Source organism: Cupressus sempervirens, chromosome 9, assembly GCF_028749045.1.
Source record: "Cupressus sempervirens isolate cs-2001-9-10 chromosome 9, ASM2874904v1, whole genome shotgun sequence".
Classification (NCBI taxonomy): Eukaryota; Viridiplantae; Streptophyta; class Pinopsida; order Cupressales; family Cupressaceae; genus Cupressus; species Cupressus sempervirens.
The window spans coordinates 585034207-585058363 of record NC_143126.1 but is presented as its reverse complement, the minus strand read 5'-3'; the positions used below and the strand labels follow the sequence as shown (position 1 = coordinate 585058363).

The window sequence follows — 24157 nt, the reverse complement described above, 5'->3', positions numbered from 1 at the left end:
TGATCCCAATTGATATGATGATTCTTTTTATTGAAGGCTTTCATCAAGTCCTTTTAGTTTTTCCATTTGGTGAGCCTATGCTTGATTTTTGAAGCCTTCAATGTCCTTTTTCGCCTTTTCAAGTGTGTTTTAATGCTTTTGGTCTTTTAGTTTTGTTTAAATCTTTGCTTTCGGTTTTCCCTTTGATTCGGTATATCTTAGGGCTCAATTGGGCTTGGCAGTCAAAATATATGCCCATTTAAGTGCCCAAAAAGTGTTACCTCAATCTATTGCATATTTTAAAATATATATATTTTAATGTTTGTTAAAGTTTGTAGCTATGATAGAGATTTGTATCTCTCGAAATCTGGACGTTATTACTGGTATTGTCATCTTCAGCTGAAAAGGACACTTAAGTTTAATTTGTAATATTAAATATAAATGACATGTGTCATTTACATGCATTGAGGCATGAATATTCAAAGGGTCATAATTAATTATAGGAGTTATGAGATTCTCAAGAGACCTTCGGTTACAATGTGAAGAGTCTCTCCTATTGTTATATATTCGCATCAAGCAAAGGATATTGTACCCTTGAACATTTCATTATCAATAAAGATATATTTGTGTTGTGTGGCTGAGTTTTTCCCTTCATTCTTGAAGGTTTTTCCCAGGATAATTCTGGTGTTTATTGGTTTAGTTTTGGCTCCTTCTTACTGCTGCTTATCACCATTGATTTTTAGGCTCTAGATTTAACATGGTATCAAAGCCACGATTGATACAACTTTCAAAAGAACGTTACATTTGCAATTTTAGAAGTTTTTTATTTACTTATGATGATTGGGTATATTTTCTTCTTTGCATTTGATCGTCAGTTGCTTCTCTTGTATAGCATGTTTGTTCTCTATTTTGATTTGCTTGAAGTTGATCTCTTTTTGGATGGTCTTCTCTTTTGAGCTGCTTTCTTCATTATCAAAGTATCTATTGAGTCTATGCTTTTGCTCGTGTTTATGAGCATTTTGGTTTTCTTTCATTTTCTGTCCATGTTGTGTGTGTTTAGGCATGTGTTAGTGGCTTTTTTGTTTCCGTATCCTTTGTATCGTGGTGTGCGTTAAAGCATGCATTGGTTACTGTCTTTTGTGTTTTCATGTCCTTGGTTTCGTTTCCTTCTTGTCATATTAACCAAGGGTGATCATTGAAGAATCTCTCTTGTAACATAAACTTTTTCTAGTATGCAATATGAATTCAAGGTCCTCCATGTCTTCTTTTTGTTGGGTTGTTTCAAGAAAAGTTTTTCTATATTTGGTTTATTTGTTTCCATGCTCATATGGTCAATAACATGCCATTGCATGAGAGGTGTATCAGTTGTGAATTTTTATGTGAAGACTGCAAGGTAAGCCATTATTTCAGATAACAATTGATGAGGAGCAATTGATCATAATAGCGTTCACATATGATGTCATGCCATTACTATGGTTCAAATACGTTTTCTTTACCCCTCCAAGAATTCCATGATAAGTTACTTTTAACATGTAAATTATTTCTATATTTTGTGAAGTCTTGGTTAGTTGAAGCGTTGGGAGTTTCTAAGATGTGATGTTACCGTAGCATTTTCTAAGTATATTGCTCTCTAAGTATGTTTGATATGGGAGGCAAACCTTCATTCACTGTATTCTAAGGTTGTATATCAATGTCATATGGTGTCTCAATATCAATAGAGGCTGAAGGAAGATGCATCAAAGATGAGTTGGGTATATCGTAGGATATTGAATTTGCTATTTGATCTTGTCTCCTCCACTAATTTATTGCCACAAGGTGGTTTTATCCCCGTTCCAATAAATCTTCACAAATTTGGGCTCAACTGATTTTTGTAGGCTTTGGTCATCGATTCTTATGCAAAACGCCAAGTTATTATAATTTAGGGGTGATTAAAGAAAATTGCAAACATTTTTTCAAATGCCAAAGTCTGAAAAGGAGATTTCAGTATATCACTCGTTTTGGGCTTCATTCGTGCATTTAGCCTTATGTCAAGCTGTTTATGTCTAGATACTTCCTTGCCTTCCAGCTACCACTCTCATTTTGGCTCTATATAATTTGATAACTGCATGTGATCCTTGATGGTGTCAGCTTATTGTTTTGAGAATTATCTGTTAGAAGAAAAGCCTGGAGGTAGAGTTACATTTGTTGTGTAATGCGTTGAATGTGAACAGTTGATACCCTAGAAAATCACAGATAGTGTATGGTCTTTGCGAAACGAGTTTGGAGGTGGACAAACACACGCTATAATACTTTTCTGTCCTTTTGGAAAAAGGAGTTGCATTAGGCATTCTAGGCATTGCGATCAGGTTATAGAATGCAGATGCCATACTCTGCAAATATCATTCACCCAATGCTTCAATCACAATAACTACAAGCACTTTGTGCAAAGGGGTTTCCTTCTATCCTGAGGTTGGAGTGCTGTGTATTGAGGCAATTGAAAGAATAGGAGATTGCTGTTGCTGCAAACCATTATCAGATTTCCTGCATTTTATGACTGTAATCAACTGATCGGCTAATACAAGATGAGAACACTCCTTAGGACTGATTTAATATTCAGCTTCATAATGGAAGGAGCAAATGGGCCTGATACAGATTCGCTTACACTTGGTAACCAGTTTGCACAATTTGGGGCAGGATTTTTTTTGGGGGAGTAGAACTCACATCCACGGAGTCACCATCACAGAGGTTGGATATTCTCAGGGACTCTCCACAACCCTACTTATGAATCTTTGTGCAGTGGCAAAACTAAGCATTCTGAAACTGTGAGAGTTCAGTACTCTCTCAAGTGTCAACTTTGCTGGGAGTTTTTGAAGTTGCTGGATGACAGGCAACTGCAACATTATGATGATTTTATACAATCAGACAATCAGAGATAAATCTTTTATTTTCTTCAATTCTTATTATATAACTGGAAATAGCTATTGAGGCATCATTCTAAACCTCTTTGTGTATGTGTGTTTTTTGAGATTAGACCACAAAGAGATGAGTATTTATGGTTATATTACTTGAAAAGAGATTATGTTTAGCATTGATAGTTGATTTTAATAATCTCTCTTGGTTGTAGGATGCAATAAGATAAGGATTATAGCTCCAGAGGGAGACGTTGAGCTTTAGAGGGAGATTTTAGCTTCAAAGGGAGGCTTCATAATTAAGAGGGAGTACTTATGGAATCCCCATAACTCTCATAGATGCTTGTGGTATTTATAAAATTTGAGACTTAAATGGAATCAAGTCTTAGTTTGTTATTGCCTATTTTATTCTTGTATGAATAAATGAGATTGTAAAATCAGCTATGATAACTCTTTCACTATGCGATAGTGAACATCATGTTGAGAAAGTCTATGATGTCATTGCGTTGAGAGATTTTGTGATGGGAGTTGGATGTCATGTTGAGAGATTCCATGACAATTCATGTTGAGAGAGTCCGTGAATAAAGGCTTAGCTGTGAGTCTTACAAATCTTTTCATGTTGAGTGATTCCATGGATATGAGTAATTGTTATAGGTTTTCATGTTGAGTGATTCCATGAATATGACTCATTGTTACAGGTTTTCATGCTGAGTAACTCCATGAATCATGTTTTGAATTCGCATGACCAGAATTTATTATTGACATTTTTTGGTTGCGGCTTTGTGTGACTATTCAGCTAAAGATCTCTCTCTTGTTAAGAGTGAGTGTTAAAGTTTGTAGCTGCAATAGAGATCTTTATCTCTTAAAATCTGGACGTTATTACCGTTATTGTCATCTTCAGCTAAAAATAACACTTAAGTTTAATTTGTAATATTAAATATAAATGACATGTGTCATTCACATGCATTGAGGCATAAATATTCAAAGAGTCATAATTAATTATAGGAGTTATGAGAATCTCAAGAGACCTTCGGTTACAATGTGAAGAGTCTCTGCTATTGTTATATATTCACATCAAGCAAAGGATATTGTACACTTGAACATTTCTTTATCAATAAAAATATATTTGTGTTGTGTGGTTGGGTTTTTCCCTTCATTCTCAAAGGGTTTTCCTAGGATAATTCTGGGGTTTATTGGGTCAGTTTTGGCTCCTTCTTACTGTTGCTTATGACCATTGATTTCTGGGCTCTAGATTTAACAATGTTGACATTCACTTTTTGAAAAATATAACATTTATTTTATGTTATGTTTTAAAGTTACTTTATCACTTAAATTTATCACTTAAGTGACTATAGAGTGCCTAATGTTATATTTTCATGTTGAGTTGCTTTTTACATTTTCACTTAAGTGACTTTATTAATTTTATAGTTTGATTTAAATTTTTGAGTTACTTTATGTTCTAATATTAAACATCTAAGTAAATATTACTTTTTGAATGATATTTGCACATAGTAAGTAAACTATATAGTGTAAATGCTATTTTGATCCAATTAAGTGATATTTCCTCAAAAATCAATTAAACATGTGCTTAATTGATCATTTAAGTTATGTAAAGACAACTTTTAACCCATTTATGTGAAATATATAATGGATCTCCAAGAGTGTGTTTTGCACTCGAAATGCGTGCAATGGACTTCCTATTGTCCATTTTGCATAAAAACCTTCTTAACATGTAATCCACTTTACATGTAATTGCATCTTGAGTGCACATTTTGGCTTTCCAAAGTCAAAACTGTCAAAAACATATTACATATTGCATATTCTCAAAATATGTAATGCCTTTCCAAGAGTCTGTTAATGAATGATTTACCTTCACATGTAAGTTTTAAAATATACAAATAGCCTTGGAGAGTGTGTTTTTGCACTACTTGCATCATTTTGACAAATATAAAAACATGTAAAGGCACTCCTAGAGTGCGTTTTGCATCTCAACTCCAAAAACAAGTTTTCAAAATATGTAATGAGGCTTAGAGAGTGCATTTGGCCTCTTACATGCATATTTAAAATATGCAAAGGCACTCCAAGAGTGCGTTTTGCATAAATATCAACATACATGCATTTTAAAAACATGTAAAGGTCTTCCTAGAATGCTTTTAGGCATTCCATCACTGAATATGCACTTGGAGTCCACGTTTTCCCTCCAAGGCCAAAAACGTCCATGTTCTTGACCTCCAAGGGCACGTTTTTGATGATAATGCCCATATTTGTTTGTTCTGAGGCATGAAATCTATCTTGTAAGGGGTGTTTTTTTTAGAATATGTATCCACTGATATAATTGAGAGGGGGGGTGAATCAGTCATACAACTATTATTACAATTATCAACCTTAAACAAACTTAACCATATGAGTAATATAAATTGAAACCACAACAAGATACTCATACACAATAACATCAGATATGTTAACTAGGGGAACCCTTGATCAGAGGGAAAACCCTGGTGGGGATGGTACCCATAAGATGATGTACTAATATAAATATTCCTTGTTAGAGGATAGACCCTGTTAGGAGTCTATGAATACATTCAATACATATGAGTCCCTGTTAGGAGACTTTGAATCCCTGTTAGGAGGTTCCGACCCTGTTAGGAGTTGTGTCAACCCTGTTAGGAGTTGTGGAAGACAGTTGGACCCACTGCCTGAATAACTTCAAGGACAAGACCAATGAACCCACTGTCCAAATGATCTCTGTATTATTTCTTGCAGAATAATAGAATTGTACTATATTGTTCCTTCCTCTTTCTTTGTCCTGTCAACCAGACTTCTGCTCCTGATCTTGTAACCAGATTACAAATCTCGCATCCAATAATCCCTTGGATCGCTTACACACATTCAGTGAACACTCTACTTCTTTTCGCAATTCGCACATCTTGCAACAAATGGATACATTTTACAATCAAGGAAACCATCTTTCATTTATACCATATCTTCATAATAATTCCTTGAGTCAGCCTTGAGGCTTTACCAACTAATTATAATAAGATAATTAATTAACTACAATTACAATAGCACTGTCGGCTCACAGTCTATACAAAACTTCACATGTGCAATACTATGGCTTGTGCACTCACTGACGTCATCAGCTGACTGTCCTTTGTCACTGCCTGACTACGCATCTTTTTACTGCATCTCAAATGTAATCTAGCAAACAAACATTAGGAATTGCTTTCCCAATACCCTGTCTCTGAACTGCTCTCTGTAAATCAGGTACAACATCCGTATGTCTTCGACTCAGACTTTGCGCACTTGACGACTTCAATAGGACATTGTGTCAGACATGTCCGTAACTGCACATCACCAGACAATCAAACCATTGTTTGTACTATCAAGATCTCTGTCTGTTACTCAGCCAGTCTTTATAGAAACAATGCTATGTTGACATCAATGACAAACACAGTCATAAATGCAACAGGTCAATACTCTTCAATGCTTAGAATACTCCCTCAATGTAGTATCATTAGCATTCATGCTAAAAGTTTTTGCATTTCCTTGCATATTCATGCATTTGGTGTCCACATTTTTGCATCATGTTGACAAAAATGATCCATTTCTTGGCCCTTGAGGATCACATTTTGCCCAAAAATGCCCAAATTTGGAGTTTGAAGATCATGTTTTGGGCCAAAGGGGAGGTGTTTTGGCATTTTAATGCATGATGTTGCCATTGGAGATCACGTTTTTGCATTCCCATGCAAAAAAAATTTCATGTTATTACATCTTGAGACCATTTTTTTGGTAAAAACGGGTTCTACTTAGAGTTTTTGGTAAAATTGGTTTTTGTATTGGAGTTTAAAGACCACATTTTTGGCATGTCCATTCCAAAACATTCATTCAATGCTCATTAATATCCATCACTTGCAAGATTGAAAGAGTCCAGTTGTTTGTGGATTCGAATTTGGAGGACTTTTCTTCAAACATATTAATCCTCCACATTTGGCTCTTTGATCTCCAAATAAGTAGACATTTTCAACTTTGCTCATCAATTCATGCTTATCTTGCTATTTTGCTGCATATTATGGCTTGTTATTGCACACTTGTCCAAATATATGCCATGTAAAGTGCAAATTCTCTTTAAAGAAGATGAAAACATTCATTTTCAAGTGCTTGAAATTTCCCCAAATTCCAATTTTGAATTTGCATAGGAAAGTAGCTTGGTATTTGCCACGTTTGAGTCAAAAACCAAAGGTATGTTTTTTGTTTTGTGCGTGGTATTTTTTGTTGCTTGTTTTTGTTTTGTTTTCCGAAAGGCTTAAGATTCTTTCCCAAGAATCCACAATTGTTGTTCACCATTTTACTTTCCAACTTTACATGCAGCATCACACCATTTCACCAACACATGTCAAAGCACATTGCATCCATTCCTTTCATATGCAATGACATTCTAAGAGCAATTACATGTAATTCCATCCTCCCTCTGCATTTACATATAATCTCACTCTCCATCCAAAATTACACGTAATTCCATCCTTCATATGCATTTACATGTAATCTCATCCTTCAAACCTAATTGCATGATTACATCAAGTCATGATTACATGTAAATCACTTTATATTTAATTACATCTAGAGAAACCCGTTTTGGTAGAAGGTCACTCATTAAATACCAAAATCAGTTTTTTTATTTGCATGTGTTCCCATGTACTTAGCTTGCATTCCAAAGAGCATTTACATGAAAACACATTCACCCATACATGCTATCCAACTTCCTAAGTCTCATTTTAGCCCTCCGCACATACTACCATATCACATCCAATTCATTGCATACATTCCATGAGTATCTAATCCATACTTTGAATTCATTTTTTCTCAAGATCCATCTCTGCCATTATCCTCATGGAGTCAATATGCATATCTTCTCATGATGTGTTCACACTTTGCACAAGACATGTCCCCATCTTCGAAGTCAAAAGGAGAGATGAAGTATCAATATGACAAGGAGTTGACACATGCAACTTCATCTCAGGTTTCTTCTACCTTAGATAATGTTTTTGATAAAGAGATTGGACATGTGGACATGGCTGAATTCCTACAAAGGGTCGAAAGTCCTTTAAGAAGAGAGATGAAGCGCATAAAGAGAATTAACATTCATCTTGTATCTACTTTTCCTATGGCTGCCCTAGAACCTAAGTTCGTCTTAGGATGCGCTCGCCACTTCAGTCCTTAATCCAAAACAATAGAAAATGTAGATAAAAAAGTTATCATCAGTCTAGATTTGGAAGTGATTCAAATGATTTTCAAGGTTCCTCAAAGTGCAAAATGTGTAGACTTATCAAAGGATACAACTTTCTACTTGTGGAACTAGAAAAAGCTATAGTATCAAAAGCATATGAATGCATCTTACTTGATTGTTAGGAGAAACAACTTTTCTAGATGGCCAAAGACTTTACACAGATCTGAGTTTAAGCTAGAATGTAAAGACTTGATTACCCTTCTCAGCAGGGTGTGTGGTGTTAAGGAATCTGGCAAATTTGAACCATGGATATTCAAATTCATTTTCCAAATCTATGATAATAAAGAACCCATCTTCTAGGGAGAGCTCGTTAGTACAACTTTGTGTGAATAGTTGCTTAACATGGAAACTTCAACACCATTCTATATGAATTCATACCTAGTTTACATAGCTGCAACTATCTTTTTTAGGCTTATCCACCAAGGGAGATCGTGCTCTAGTTTCCATTTGGAATCACTATAAACAAATCACATTGACACAGAGTTAGATTGCAATAGTTATGGACCAGTTAGAAGGACATCTAAGATGGAGATTATAAGTTAGGATGGTGCATCTTCTTCAACACCTGAGAAATCTCTCAAGATTAAGCTCAAAGGTGGAAAAGGGTCGAAGTCATCTTAGGAGTCCTCTCAAGCACAAATTCAGGAAGAAGAAGCTGAAGAAGAAATTGCACCTGAAGAAGAATCTGATGAAGAGAAATAATGATAATATATCCTAATGAGGCTACCCAATGCTCAAAAACCTACTACTTAGGAGGAACCCCTCTTGGATAATGTAGACAACAATGTGGATTCATTCTCCATTGTCTTTACATCTATTGTAGAGTTGAACATGTTAGCTTTCCCTATCTCTTCTGTAACTCCTCCCATTCTCACGATAGATTAGTGTGAAAACTTGGGAGATGTTTTTGAGCATTTCCCAACCCTCATAGAAGGACAAGTTTCCCAACTTGACACTTTAGTGACTGGTTTTTATATGTTCATGATGGAATCATCTCAACAAGTACTTATTGATTTAGCTGTACAGACTGAGGCATGCACAATTATAATTGAAATACAATCAGGATCAATGTCTACTATAGTCATTGTTCCTGTTTCAGCTGATGAGGGTTTCAGTTTGCCTGCATGGTTGGGAAAGAATACTATCAAGAGGAGGAAAGTAGTGCTGCCTCCAGACAATTTGCCTGTCAGGAAGACTGAATCCAAATTTTTGAAAGATAAGATTGTTTAAGAATAGTGGTTGGGTCTGAGAAAACCAAAAATGCTGAAGTTGCTTGGTTGTTAGTGGATAAACCAGCCGAGGAACTAAATTGTTCAAATTATAAGATCACTAGGATTGATCTTGGTAAACAAACACGGCTGGGATGTTTGCAAGATGCTCAAGATGGGCTTGCTAATGTGTCTAGAAGCAATCATGAGCTTTGGGAAAAGAAAAATCAGCTTAAGGAAGAAGTCACTTGTCTAAATGAGGTTATCTGACAACAATCATCACAACCTATGCCTACCACTTCTCACACAGCTAAGGAGAAAAATTGATTGAAGTAGCCAAAACTTGGTTTGGAGAAGTTGTCTCAGAAGGAGTGCAGGCCATCAAAGATGCGGTCAGATTTCTTGAACGCATTAGAGAAATTGAAGAAATTATACACGACTTGATTATTTCTATGAACAAGAAGCCAACACTCAAAAAGAACTTTTGGTAGATTAGGAGGAGATAGCCAATATTGATTTGGATGGCATGGTGGCATGTGAAGTCATGTCGTCTTCAAAGATGTTTTATAGATGTCACGGTCTCTTGGGACACAAGGAAGAGACACTAGGAAAACTATTGACCGAATTGCGGCCAACCTTGGAAGATTGTTAGACATTTGAAATAGATCTTATATGCAACTTGGAACAAATAGGATGCATTGTTCTCACTGAACATGATGATTTGGTCTTAGCAAAAGAAATTACTTCAAAATACACAAATAGAGTCAATGTTGAACTTGATTCTAAGGAATTTGGCTCACGCATGATGAATAGATTTGTAGCATATAAATAAGTGGCAAAGCATCTATTGGATTTGATTGCAACAAACCACAAGATTGTAAGACCAACATACACTAATATAGTCAGAATTGAGGCTATATCAAAATCAATGGAGATCTCAGATATTCCTATAGTGCATGACTGCATCACCTAATACAAGGCACTTTAGAATAATCCTTAGGATTATTCTCTCTACTTCTGTCTTCTTTATTTATTTTCATGCATGTAGTTAGAGAGGACGTATTGCATGAAAATGTGTAATTACATGTAATACGATTTGCATGTCCTTATGATATGTAATCCAATAATTTCTCTCATTAGTTAGACTGAGTCAAAGCTGGTTGAGCTGCTCCTACTTTTTCCTCCTTTTTTTCGACTCCTTTGCCTATCTAAAGTAGTGCCCCCTCATTGTAAAAATCATCTTTTATTGTATGCAAGAGAGCTTTGGAGAAATTGTGCATGCATAACTTTGATTGTGTAGTATAAAGAGTTAGGAAGCAATTAGAGCCGAAGCTTTGACTGGGAGCAGTTGTGGTGATACATAGACTAGGAGCTTTGACTATAGCTTGTATCTCATTAATTCACAAAAAATAGTTAGAATTTTTTACTTCTGGAAGTCTTTGTGCCCCAATAGTAAAGGTTATTCTTATAACATCGATTAAGACCGGACTTAGAGCTAAACTGGTACATTTTCACCTAACATTTGAGTTAGTGTTGGTTTATCGATATCACTGTTTACAACTTTAGATAGAAGTGTAGTTCGAGATTTCATCTTGCCCATTACTCGCTCCAAGGATAAGTGAATTCTTTTCTGAAAGTTAAGAGGAAAGAATATTGGTAATATCCTTTCAAATCTCTCAATTTCTTGCTTACCTTGAGTTGATCCAAGGAATGGTGAGAAGGGGAAGCCTTCCCTTTTAGGTAGGAGAGACTTTTTCTCACACGTTGACACTGGTCTACCTATTTTGTGACTGAATTTAACCCAAATTGACTGTTGCAAAATATCCACCCAACACACGAGTTCCACTTGGGGGCCAGGTTCCAGAGAGATTGACAGGGTAACTCAGGAGTGGGAGCTATGTTATGGCACTTTCTGACAAGTGTCTCAATATTCCCTTAGTTAGTCTTGTGGTTTGCCTCTGGTATAGTGTGGTATCCCATGTGTATCCTTATGTTATCCCTTATGTATCCCTTGGGTATGTTTTATGTTATGCTTTGGGTTTCTATGTGATATTCTTGTTTTGTCTTGCCCATTTGGTGTGGGGCCTTGTGTTTGTCTTGTGTTTGTCTCTTAGATTAGAGGAGTGGGCCTCAAGGTTCCATGTGGTTGGGTGGTGAATATTTTTCCATTAATGTTCGTTGTTCTATTTACGGGCTTCCTGGATGGATTTTGCATCTAAACCATTTCTTCATTTTAGTTTCATGTTGAATTAATTACTGTTCCTTGTATTATGTGATGCACTATGGATTCTAACATTGTAAAAGTGTACTCATATAAATGATTGTAATTATACTATAATTCACGATATGCAATAGACAGAGTTTAATTGCTCAATTGTGTATTTGATTACTATCTTGTAATGCTTTAGTTGCATATGGATTAAATAAATGAATGCAATTGGTATTTTAATCTGGTATCTTATTTCTTCATGGTTCAATTGTTTTAACTATATGTTTTTGTTTGCTTTGTAGTGATGTCGGGGAACCTAAGCGGATTTAGTTAATGTTTAAATGTCCAATGAGCTTGAATTGCATCAATCAATTGATTTCATTATATTAAATTGATCTTGTTATCATTGTTAGTTTTTTTAAACCATGGTTTAGCATTTTGAGTGGTCCTCTTGGGTTCCTTGGTGGCGGTGTTACACAACACAATTTCTCAAAATGATTTTTTGATCCACAAATAGTACAACGATGAAGATTCATGTTTCCATTCTACGTCCTTGCCTAAGACAATGGAAATACTGCATATATTGCATTCTTTTAGCTGATTTGTTTGAACTTGTGATGCCTATAACATCGATTTTATTTCTTTCACCACTAACATATCAAGGATTTTATTCTTCCAACTTGCTCTTTGTTCAATCGGCTCTTTAATTCCTTACCCACATTTTCTCAAACCTTTTTCTTTATATCCCATTATTCTCATTATCTTAAAACCAATTTTTGTTGCAAAACACCTTTCTTAATTATCCTCATAACCACTAAGAGTTGAAACTTTAAATATGTTGTTATCTTCAACCATACACTTATTACTACATCAGATGACACTTAAAATTTCAGTTGAGTAAAATAAATCATTTGTATTATATGAGACATTTCATATTGTAAACTTAGACTTCAGACACCGATCTTCCTTTGCATATGCTTCAAGTAATTGAGATTGAACAAATTAGTTTCTTCTCTCAATTTTGATATTTCTTCCTTTTGTGACCAATTTTCTCTTTTAATTTTTCATTTTCTTTTCCAATTTTCTCCATCTGTTCTTCCAAAATACTCTAATTACACATAAGTTTTTATTTTCCTGTTTTGGCTCTTTTCACCAATCATTCTTATTGAAAAACAATGACTTCAATGTACCTTGTTTATACACTCGGCTATGATTCAGTCAACTACTATGATTCACCATGATTGTATGGTAGCTTCATGTACCTCACTCTGTAAAGATTTGAAATGATCTACCCCTGATTTTGTTTTTCTTCAAGCTGGCTTTAACAAGTACCAGAAAATTGATCAAATGTTGCAATTTCTTTTAACTCACTCTTGAGTCTGGACACTGATCTTCAGGTGGTTTTCCAAGATCTTCTGATGATTTATTTTTCATCTTGGCTGTTGTGAATAATGCTTCAGCTGGTAACAATTTCTCTCTTTTAATTGGTACATACTCTTCTTTGATAGCTGCAACTTATTTCTATTACTTCATAATGATTCCATCAATTCCCTTTAAAAGTATGCTGTGCATCAAACTTATGATCGATCTGATTTTAAGACCACTAATCTTTCTAATTATGTAAATCTTTGATATCTACTTCATAGCAATGCCATACAATTTATTTTCACCTTTTTATGTTCTAAATTAAGGATAGTATCGCCCAAATTTGTCAATCTTAATTTCTTTCTTAAAAGAAAAACAACTTTTATCAACAATCAACCATCAACTTTTTAAAGCAATGGCTGGTTTTGGTGGTTTCAACCACAGTTGGAAAACTTGCCAAAGCCAAAAACTTGCCAAGGTCTGAAAATAAATTCACGGAAAACTTGGCCAGTTTTCAGCAAAAACTCAGCAACTTAAAAAATTGCTTAAATTTAATTAGAAATGCATTTTTTGGCAAAATTCAATGAGAAGATACATTTAATGAGTCAATAAATGAGAACACAAAACAAAAAAGCTTAGTCTAGATATATTCAAAGATAAAGTGGGTACAAAATCACATTCTCCTAAGGAAGACTCATGGCTGGAAGCAAAATAGTAAATAATCTATGTAAAACTAAAAGTAAATACATCATTCCAATTACATCTTCCTCTTCTTAGTTTTAATAAAAACTAAGGGAGAGGTAGAACTAGAGGGTCTAATCTTAGAAGTCTGCACTGGCCATGATTGCCTTCTTGCTCGGTATGTCTAACTCAGATCATGGCTTGTCCTTAGTCCTAGATATAGCTCTGCCTCTAGCTTCTCCTAGCACTAGTAGTGACTACTCATTGAACTCAATGTCATCCAATATGAAAGCAAATCCATGCCTTCCTCCATAGTCTGCCTCTTCAAATCATTGATGTCATCCTCTCCAAAAACTCTGCTCCAAACCCATTGCAAATGTGCTTCAAACCCCCCTCAAGTCCGCTTCAAATTGAACAAAATCAGTTTGTAAGTGTTTGGAAGACTTTTCGCCTCTTAGCAAAATACAAGTGAACAAATTATAAATGAAACTGATTTGGGCCTTTTTTGCATTTAACTGTTGTTATAAAACTATGACTGAGTTTTTAACAAAAACTCAGCAAGTGTTCGACAAGTTCTTGCCAAAAATTCTGCAAGTCTTTGGCGCTAGTAGAAGTCATAAAAACTTGCCAAGCTAGAAAACTCGGCTAGTTTTTGCAACTTGGAGAGTACTTTGCTAGTGGTCCATCTATGGAACTTTCAACCTTGATTCCTCTTTGCATGGGGGTTCTATTTTCTTGTTAGTAGATTTCTCTTACTCAGCCTTTTGAGTGGCCTTTGACTTATTTGACTAGCAAATCCTTCAAACTTGGGCAAATCATTGAATGAAAAGAACTTCAATCCTCTTGACTTCACCTTTGATTCTGAAATTTCACTAAGAAAAACTATGACTTAATATAATTTTCACTTACCTTGGGCTCTTCAAGGCATGGGATCTACCTTGTCTTATGATCAAGCACTTCACGTGATGCCACGGTAAAGTTTTCAATGGAGACAATTTATACTGTGTAGTTTTTGAGTCGAACTCATTGACCCATGGTTCATTAGTAGTTGTTCACAAGAACCCATCTCTCATGAGAATGAATAAAACACTTAGCACTCATTGCATCTAGGTGATGCTCATAGAGGTAAAGCACTGGGACTCCTCGGGATATCACCCATCCCAGTACTAGTCCAGCTCAAGCATGCTTAACTACAGATTTTCCTCCATGGTTAAGCCCACTATGCTTGCAACCAAATTTGCAACTCTGTAGTTAGTATGCTTAAGATGGAGTAATACTGGGAATGCGTGACCTCCTGGGAAGTCCTGTTGCTTCAACTCTGTGAGCATCACCTAGATGCAATGAGTGCTAAGTGTTCCATTCATTCTCAAGAGAGATGAGTTTTTGTGAACCACTACTCATCAACCATGGTCAATGAGTTTGACTCAAAAACTACATAGCTGAATCCTGATAGCAATTTTGATCTGCTGTGGAAAATATCTCCTATTTATCAACAATTTGTACATTTATTCATGTTATCTTCAACAATTAACTCTTTAAATTTTGCAAACAACAATCTTCTAGAACTCTCAATCAGTTCTCATAGAATCTTTTGATTTGCATTCCTCACCTTACACTTCTCCAATTAGCAATTTCCCTTCTCCAAAAATCTTTTCTTTCCTATGCTTTGGCAATGGGCCCCACAACTCCTTGGGCTGCCATAGTTTCTTTTTCTTAATAGTAGTTTCAGTATCACCTACAATCGTTCAAAACTTTCTTCAAATCTCCTGCAGGTTTGGGTTTTAAACCTGATCTGACATCCTTTGCTGACAATGGCTGTTAGCTTTTGGATTCTTGAGTTATTCCCTTCAAAACCTAGGACTGACTTGAACTTCTCTCAATCTTTTCTTTGATATTGTCTTGCTGATTTTCTTGAAGCTAGAACTAACTTGGCTTATATCATCTGGAAATCACTTTGACAGTTGCTCAAATAGTAAACCCTGGATCATCCTGCTTTGATACCAATTGTTAAAATTGGAGAGCAAAAATTGGTTTCACTATGTTTAGCTTTAAATAGATTGATCTAAATATCCTTAAAGAGGAAACATGAATGGATAGGTATGCCTCTTGCATATGGCATTACTCTCAATGACAAATGGACCCAAGTTGATGAAATGCAGTTTATATTTTTCTAACATAGGTGAGATTGAAACACATGCTAATTTCTGAGATTTTAAACATCTAATATTTAGACGTATAATTCTTGCCACTGGTGAGAGCTTTAACTATTCTTCTGAGGTACGAGAAATAGTTATAATGGAATACGAAAAACATGAATATAAACTGTGGCCAGAAAGCAAATCTGCCAGCTTTAAAGCAAAAACAACACCAAATTTTTCCATTTCAGTTTGAAAGTTAATGCCGATCACAATGTTCAATATAAATAAAACAACATTGTTGAATAGAACTTTAGAGGCAAAAATAGCTTCATTTGTTTTTAACTTTTTTCACAAGCTAAGCTTATCTTAGCCTAAATGCTTTTTGATTTGATCCCGATTCTTATCTTATCGTAATTGCTGTTTGATCTTGTGTAGTCAAGCTTTCGACCCTATTCTGCAACTGATAAAGGCCTCTTGGCACAATAATCAGGTATTTGAAATTGTAGACTGCAGCGGCTATGCAGCACGACGAGGTAATATGGCAGGTTATCCGCCACAACCATTGCAGCTTTATGGCCAAGTAAGTGGCAACATCTCCCTTTCTTTGAGCTTAATAGAAGCTAGAAATCTGTACTGTTTGCAAAATGTCCGAATGGGGATGGTTTTTGTGGTTTCTCCAGGAAATTTAATTATTAGCATGACTAAACAATTTTCTATGCTTTTTACGAATTAAATCTACGAAAGCTAAGAATAAGAACTAAAGGGGTTTAGTATCTGCTTGGGAGCTATTCTTTTGGATGCTTATTGTTAGCGGAATTTTCGTCAGCACAAGAATTATGTTGATTTCTGGAGCTATTTCTAAACCAGACATCTTTTGAAACAGAACCCAAACGCAGAATTTTTGTCGAAATGAATACAATGTTACTGGGCTTTGTAACAGGAGCTCATGTCCACTTGCCAACAGCAGATATGCAACTATTCGAGAACATGAAGGTATAAAATACATTTGCTATTTTTGTCCAGTTGCCTGTTTTCCTTGCCTGAGTAGCCCTGTACTTAGGCTCTTCTGTCAAAGTTTCCCAGGTTTGGTCTTGTTTGCAGGATTCAAAGTTCAAACACACCTAAAGGTTTGAATGCAGGGCTTCAGTAGAAAATTGAATGCAGGGCTTCAGTAGAAAACCTTAATGACTTTCCCATTTGAGCCCATTCCATTTGATGATAAGTATATTTTGCGAATTTTAACAGTGGTCAACACTTCATCCTGGCCCATTGAGACATGTCCTCGACTCCTTGGGGATTCACTTTGAAAGCCTCAATGCATGTTTGGCCTATTCGATTCAATTGGAATATACTTGTGAATCATTATACCATATAGTATATATATTAATTATGAATTATGTTAGTGTTTTTCTGCCTAGTTTTGAAGGTTATCATTTTCTTATTATTGTTTGTGGCATGAGTACCATGGAATTTGCCTTAGATTTTAAATCCTTTAAGATAGACTGCTGAACTAACCTTCCATTTAGATTGATACTCAGAATTAATCTTTAAGGGTTATTTGGTCTAACAGCCTTGACCAAGCAATTTTCGCAATTTTTAAACTTCCAAATTCATGTTTCCTGATTACATGGCTTTGTATGTTGTGTTATCTGTAATCCTGATTCTTGATCATTTACATATTATTTGGACAACATACCATAGGGGTTTGTCGGTTCTAGTTCCACAATCACACAAATTTCTTCAAAACTGCCCTGATGCCATTTTCCAAGTTGTTTGTAACATTATGTTGTATCTTGGTTTGTATTTTTTCTTTTCAACTACATCATTGCATATAAATTTAATTAACTGGCAGTTCAGCCAGCTTTTGATGGATGACATGGGCACTGTATTGCATTATTTTCCAGGAATTCTCTATTTGTACATGAAGTCAATTGAAAGAGCTCACATGCCAAACAAACTATGGGAAAGGGTTAAACTTCCAAGAAATTATGAGAAAGCACTGGAAACAATTGATAAATTTTTGGTATGCATCCTATCCATTGGTTTGCATGTCTATTTTAAATCCCTTTGTAAGAAGGCAATTCTGCAACATTTTTCCCACATACATATAATATTATCTTACAATGTGAATGTGTCTAGAGTTTCACAATTAGATTCTTTCTTCTTATCAAACCATTGCTCTTATACTTCCTCACAAAGAACAAAAGAGTTACAGAGCAGAATTGGCTTGCCAGTGGAGTTTGCATTTTCATTAGTGTTTGTTTTTTGGATGGGCAGCAATATTGGCCAAAATTTCTTGTTCACAAGAACAAACAACGGTTGACAAAGATGACACAATATTTAATACGTAGGAGGAAACTTGCTTTAAAAGTCAGGTATTTATCTTTTTCAAGCCTGGCATGCTTGTTGGGACTATTGTCGCGAAGATATTCTATTAGTATGCTGTTACTGTTTTTTTTGAAATCAATTTCTGGAAAAATATTAAGTTGATTGAGACATAAAATGGTAAGCATTACAATTCTCTCGATGGATCTATCTCCACAAGGAAGAGAACAACAGGTTATTGTATTCGACAAGATAAGATTTAGAGGAATTTACTAAGTATTAAACAATTATAAGAATATTTTTAGTATCCTAGGATCTTTGCTATTTAGCTTGTCATTCTAGAACTTTAGTTAATTGTCATTCAAGCTCTATTTTAGTTATCTTAATCTGGTCTATTATTATTTATTTGGACAACTTTTCTTTTTAGTTCATGATTTTTATAGCTTTTGAAACTCTATTTATTTGTGTGATTTGTTAATACATTCACTCCGTTTTTTAACAGGTTTCATGGTATCAAAGCACATTTTCTCAGAGTATTTTTTCTGTAATCCATGTCTGCAAAACACACCAGGGAAAATAAATTATGTTTTTCATGGTATTAGAGTGGGATCCGGTTTGGGCATGACTCCCTTATGGGAGGGTTTTATTAAATTTTTCCTCAAAAATTATTTGTTGGGTTGTAATAATTTTTTCTCAAAAAATTCTCTCCTGTATTCTCTGATCCAGGTTTGTTTGGTTTTGATCGATCTTTCACTTGAAAAATCGTGTTTGGTTTTGGTCGATTTTTCTGCTCAGAAATCCTTTCAGTTTTGTAATTCGTGAAGTTTTCTTGGGATTATATGTTAAGGATTCCTACTTTTAGTTATTTACCGTTTTTTCCCAAATTAATGATGCCTTGTAAACTTCAAATCATGGTACCTAGCAGTTTGTTTTGGGGCATTCTGCTCATCTACAAAAGTTTGGAGGGTTTATTGATTTTTCCTCAAGATCGTGACAATTGTTCTTAGTGTGCATCTTTGTTTTCAGGGAGGGACAATTATGTTATTCAAGATTAGGTTGAACGTTTTGTGATGATTTTTGGTCAGGGCTCTTGCACATTTGAGGGAGGTTAGTGGCAGACTCATCTCAGTAGCAGACTCTTATCTCTTGTTGCAGATCATTGTAAAGAAGGGGACAACATTCATTGTTGTTTTGGCTACTCTTGGCCATTGACATTCTGCAGTCGCATGTATAGTTGTCCATAGGGTATTTCATAGAATGATCATTAAGGGAGAGTATTAGAATATTTTTAGTATCTTAGATTCTTGCTATATTTAGCTTGTTTTTGCAGAACCTTAGTTAACAACAATTTAGACCCTATTTTTAGTAATCTTACTTTGGTCTATTTCTAGACGTCTTTATTTGGACAACTTTGCTTTTTAATTCACACTTTTTACAACGTTTGTAAACCCTATTTATTTGTGGGATTTGTTTTTAATTAAGATAAAAACAGATTTTGAAGGGACCCAAAATCCTTTACAAAAAGATTACATAAGATAAAGCACTAAAGCATAGCTAAATAGAAGAAGACAAAAGTCAACATATAAGAAAGTTGACCAAGAGACTTGAGAGAACATCAGCAAAAAGCCAACACAAAGTAGAACACCAATAGAAAGCCAGTACAAAATAGGACACCAACACAAAGGCAAACCAAGGCAAGAGCCTACAACACAATGGTAAATTGCGAGCCTTTCATCTTTGAGATCTTAGGTTCAAGTCAGCTCGAGCTTAATGTTAAGGTCATGGATCTTCAATAAATGTTTACATTTTTATATATGATTATTTGGGCAGATTGCTAGAAGAGTAGACTTATAGATTTCGGTGTGTCTTCTAATCTGCAATCTAGCCCTCACTTATACCTAACTCAAGGGGGATGTTCACTAAATCGACATGTCCCTCTCTAGGTTGGCCTATTTAACAACATAATTGTTTTCTCAACATTGGTGCCCATTCCAAAAGTTACTAATGATTAGTAACTAACTAATCACATTAGTAAATAAGAAGGCTTATAAAAGCCGCAAGGAAAATGCTGATCTGTCTAGAGGGGACAATATGTTCTAGTGACCAATACTTAAGGGAATTCATGCATCCAGATCAGACTGATTTGAAAATCAGAACACTTGTCTTGTCAGACTCCCTCTAAATCCAAAAAATTCTTTCCTACAAGAACATTCTTCAAAAAAGAAAAAGAAAAATCAAGGCATATACTCTTCTTATAAAAAATACAAATGAAAGATATTATAGACATAAGGTAAAAGAAGAGCTCAACTGCAATATATACTTATCTTTCTATCATAACCTTGATGAAAGCTTTTGTACTTTATGAGTATACACCATCTTGACATGGTACACTCAGTTTGAGTTTGTATAACCTCGATCCTGGGGAGTCAACTTGATCTTCTAGGTACTCTCTCTGACATATAGCCTTCTTATAAGATGATACTTATGATTCTCTACTACAAATTCTTTATTACTCGAGAATCAATAAAGCATGGTCTACTTCCTCTGAGTCAAGATTCACCATTGCAGATCATTTAGCTTCTCCTTTTGTGAGGAAGGCATATTGTGCTAATATCCATGATTTTAGTGTCACAACATGATATCACTTTATTCCCTTCTTTCTAAGAGAACCAATACTAATAATCTGAATAGTTATAAGGTTATATCGAGCGCATCTTTTCTAAGTCTACAATCATTAACACTCCCTCTTGGACTTGAGGGAAGATTAGAAATGCCTTGAGTAAAATGATCTGTAGTCTCATGATTTAATCTTTATCCATGTGCATCTCATTAGTGATTCTATCCACGAGTTATCTTCATTGATGAACTCCCTCTCAAACAAAATAATCAAGTTTGTTTAAGATGATAGAATCATTTGTTCTTATTCCAAGGTTCCCTTTTATAATGGATCAAACTTTTCCTTTCAGTAGAGTGGCATTCAGATTACTGTAAATTCTCCAAATGTCTCCATATCCAGGAAAACAATTTTACACCTGTTGATGATCATCTCAAATATGTCTACAGCTAATATTGATAATGGAGATATTATCATTTTCAAGAAATCTGTATAAGGGCAATCTACAGGTAGGACAAAAGTCAAATCCACTGTGCACATTGATACTTCAGATTTTTCCAAATGTTATTACAAGTCAAATAGGCATTTAACTGGTACACATGCATATCGAATAATTTTGCTCTCCCTTTTGAATTATAGCTCGTAATTTAAACAAGGTTTTTCCCCTGCATGCAGTTTCCTTGGAGTCTTTCCCAGTGGAAGGAAATCCATGCTTATGCAGTCACTACTAGATTTGAGACAACTTTCTCCTTTGCATGCAAAGTTGGTGGTTTAGATGTCACACGTCTCTTTATTTCTCTTTCATATTATTTACTAATACTTCTTAGATACTCCGAAAACTGAGCAATGCCATAGCGGGATTCTTAATTCTCCATGGTCGAATCCATAGTCAATCTCCTCTACTAGTGTGCGGGATCCGATGCTTGTACATTTGAAACTCCTCCAAATGTATTACTTAATGTATGCCCTTTATATATTTTGTACACCTCCACCTTTTAATTTTGTCTATCCTTAAGAGAATAAATTCTCTATTCTCTATTATTCATGAATTTGAGTACCCCCAAATAATTAATCTTAGGTTTTGATAATTCTTAATGTAACTATAATTCTTGGTTTGATATAATACCAAATCCAAGCTATCAGTCTTAAAAGTCGTGACACCTCTTCTATGTAGGATTTGGATCTTACATGTGCGTGATATTAATCATGTCTAGTTCCCTCCAATAATCTACAATCACTATTCTTTGTATCGCGTGTGTGAATAATATTTTGGCTCCTGATGTTGTCATTACCGTCGATGGAGTTTTATTGTCTCTTCTCGCTAATTATAGAATTCAATCCCTATTTGTTATCTCCATCATGTTCTTAATACCCATCGGATACATAGAACACTGGGATAAAATTCGCACACGTTGGTCGTTCCACAAGAAAATCGTCTTTGGATCTTGTCTCTACCACTCAATGTTGGTCGCTTCATTCATCGGAAAAAGAAATTCAACTTTAAGATGAAAATTTCTAATCTCCGAATGGAAGTGGACTGAAAAAATAGAACGTGCAATGTTGGTCTTCCTTAAAAAAAATATTTAGAAATTGGAAACAAATTTCTATCAATTGAAAACTAGATTGAAGTGTTTCTCTTCTTCCGATCATGTCCCAGTCTTAGTTTTGTTGTTTATACTTTATAGAAAATCACATTCCTCTTATTTCATTATCTCTACTTCCCATATCACTTGTAGGTGAAAAGTTACTCTTCTTGAATTTCACCTGTCAGAGGATTGGGTAGATTCTAATCACCATTGAAAGAGAGATCATTATATTGTAAGTTCCTAACTGCTTTTATTGTTTCAATCATTTCCAAGAAGGTAGAGAAAGGGTTGATGCTTGACTTCAAAACATGGCCATGCATATTTTGTATCACACTCCAACCTGACCTCGACAGCCTTTTGGAAACTAATATAAGATTACTTCAGAGTACTTCTTTCTAAGTAAATTTGATCAAAGTTTTGAAGGTGTTCAAAAAAATCATTATGCTCTTATTCTGATTGCACGCATCTGTTTGATGCTTTTCCAAAGTCCTGCATTATGAAAACTATCAAATCATATATTTGGATCCTGTGGAAAAGCTTCACAGGACATGCAGTCTCGAGTTCTTGCACTCAGAACTCCTTTGACTTGAGCCTTCACAATGTATGATCTCACTGGCCAAGAATTTGCATTGCATAAGCCAATCATTACGCTGCATCTTGAATGGTCTGATTTGGCATTGATAGTAGAGCCCGTGATGTTCCTCAACAATAACTATTTTGATCAGATTCTTTGGAATCTGTATTTGAAGCTCCATTCTATACCACACATGTTCCATATATAATCTCAAATAAATACTCATAATTCTTAGTTTTCTCATTGCTCCATAAAATACTAATTGTCTCACATTTGCAGTTTGGCTCTAATACCATGTTAAGGTCATGGATCTTTTGCAAATGTTTACATTTCTATATATGATTCTATTTGGGCAGATTGCTAGAAGAGCAGACTTATAGATTTCAGCGTGTCTTCTAAATTGCAATCTAGCCCTCCCTTATACCTAACTCAAGGGGCATGTCCATTGAATGGACATGACCCTCTCTAGGTTGGCCTATTTAACAACATAATTGATTCCTCAAGATTGGTGCCCATTCCAAGAGTTACTAATGGTTAGTAACTAACTAACCACTTTAGTAAATAAGAAGGCTTATAAAAGCCACAAGGAAAATTCCAATCTATCTAGAGGGGACAATATATTCTACTGACCAATACTTAAGGCAACTCATGCATCCAGATCAGACTAATCTGAAAATCAGAACACTTGTCTTGTCAAAGTTACAAGGAATTAACACTTAATACATAATAATAATTAATCTCAACAAACAAAAATAAAAATAAACAAATAATAAAAATCTAGGCTTCGACCCATTACCTATCAAAAAAGAAAAAGAAAAAACACAAAGGCAAACCAGGACCAGCAAATAGAATAGGCCTAAGCCAAATTTCTGAACATCTCTGCTGCCTCCATTTCCATCTAGTTCATTTTCTCTGTAGCCTTCTTAATATCAATAGTGGAAGCTTCATTGCCTTCTTCATTGTATTTGCATGGGTTCTTTTTCTAGGGCTAGTAGAAACCCCTTGTTCCGTTTCTTTGTATTTGTGGGATTTGTGAATACAATCAGTCCGTCTTTAAAAGTTTCACGGTATCAGAGCAAATTTTTTGGGAGATCAATTTTTTTGTAATTCGTTTTTCTAAAATATGTGAGGAAAAATAAATTACTGTTTCATTGTTGAACAATATTATGACCAAAGATGAACAACATTTGTATTACAGTTCAAATCATGACTTCTACAAGTGCTTTAATGCATATTTCTTGCGTGAATGTATTCTACAATTGTAGTGCGTTGGGAATATATGATTCATCCAAAGCTCTATTATTGT

At 35.0% G+C, this 24157-nt stretch overlaps 1 protein-coding gene across 2 annotated transcripts in view; it reads left to right on the top strand.

Moving 5' to 3' along the window:
- Positions 1-24157, top strand: part of LOC149540032 (uncharacterized) — a 115437-nt gene that overhangs the window by 31450 nt on the left and 59830 nt on the right. Inside the window, exons 2-5 of one of the 2 annotated variants that reach the window (XM_089801219.1) lie at positions 16243-16332; positions 16636-16745; positions 17657-17775; positions 18030-18127. In XM_089801219.1, coding sequence (XP_089657345.1) covers positions 16271-16332; positions 16636-16745; positions 17657-17775; positions 18030-18127 — 389 coding nt within the window. In that variant the 5' untranslated portion in view covers positions 16243-16270. Of the gene's footprint in view, positions 1-16187; positions 16333-16635; positions 16746-17656; positions 17776-18029; positions 18128-24157 lie in introns of both variants that reach the window. The other variant, XM_089801218.1, reaches the window with a different exon arrangement.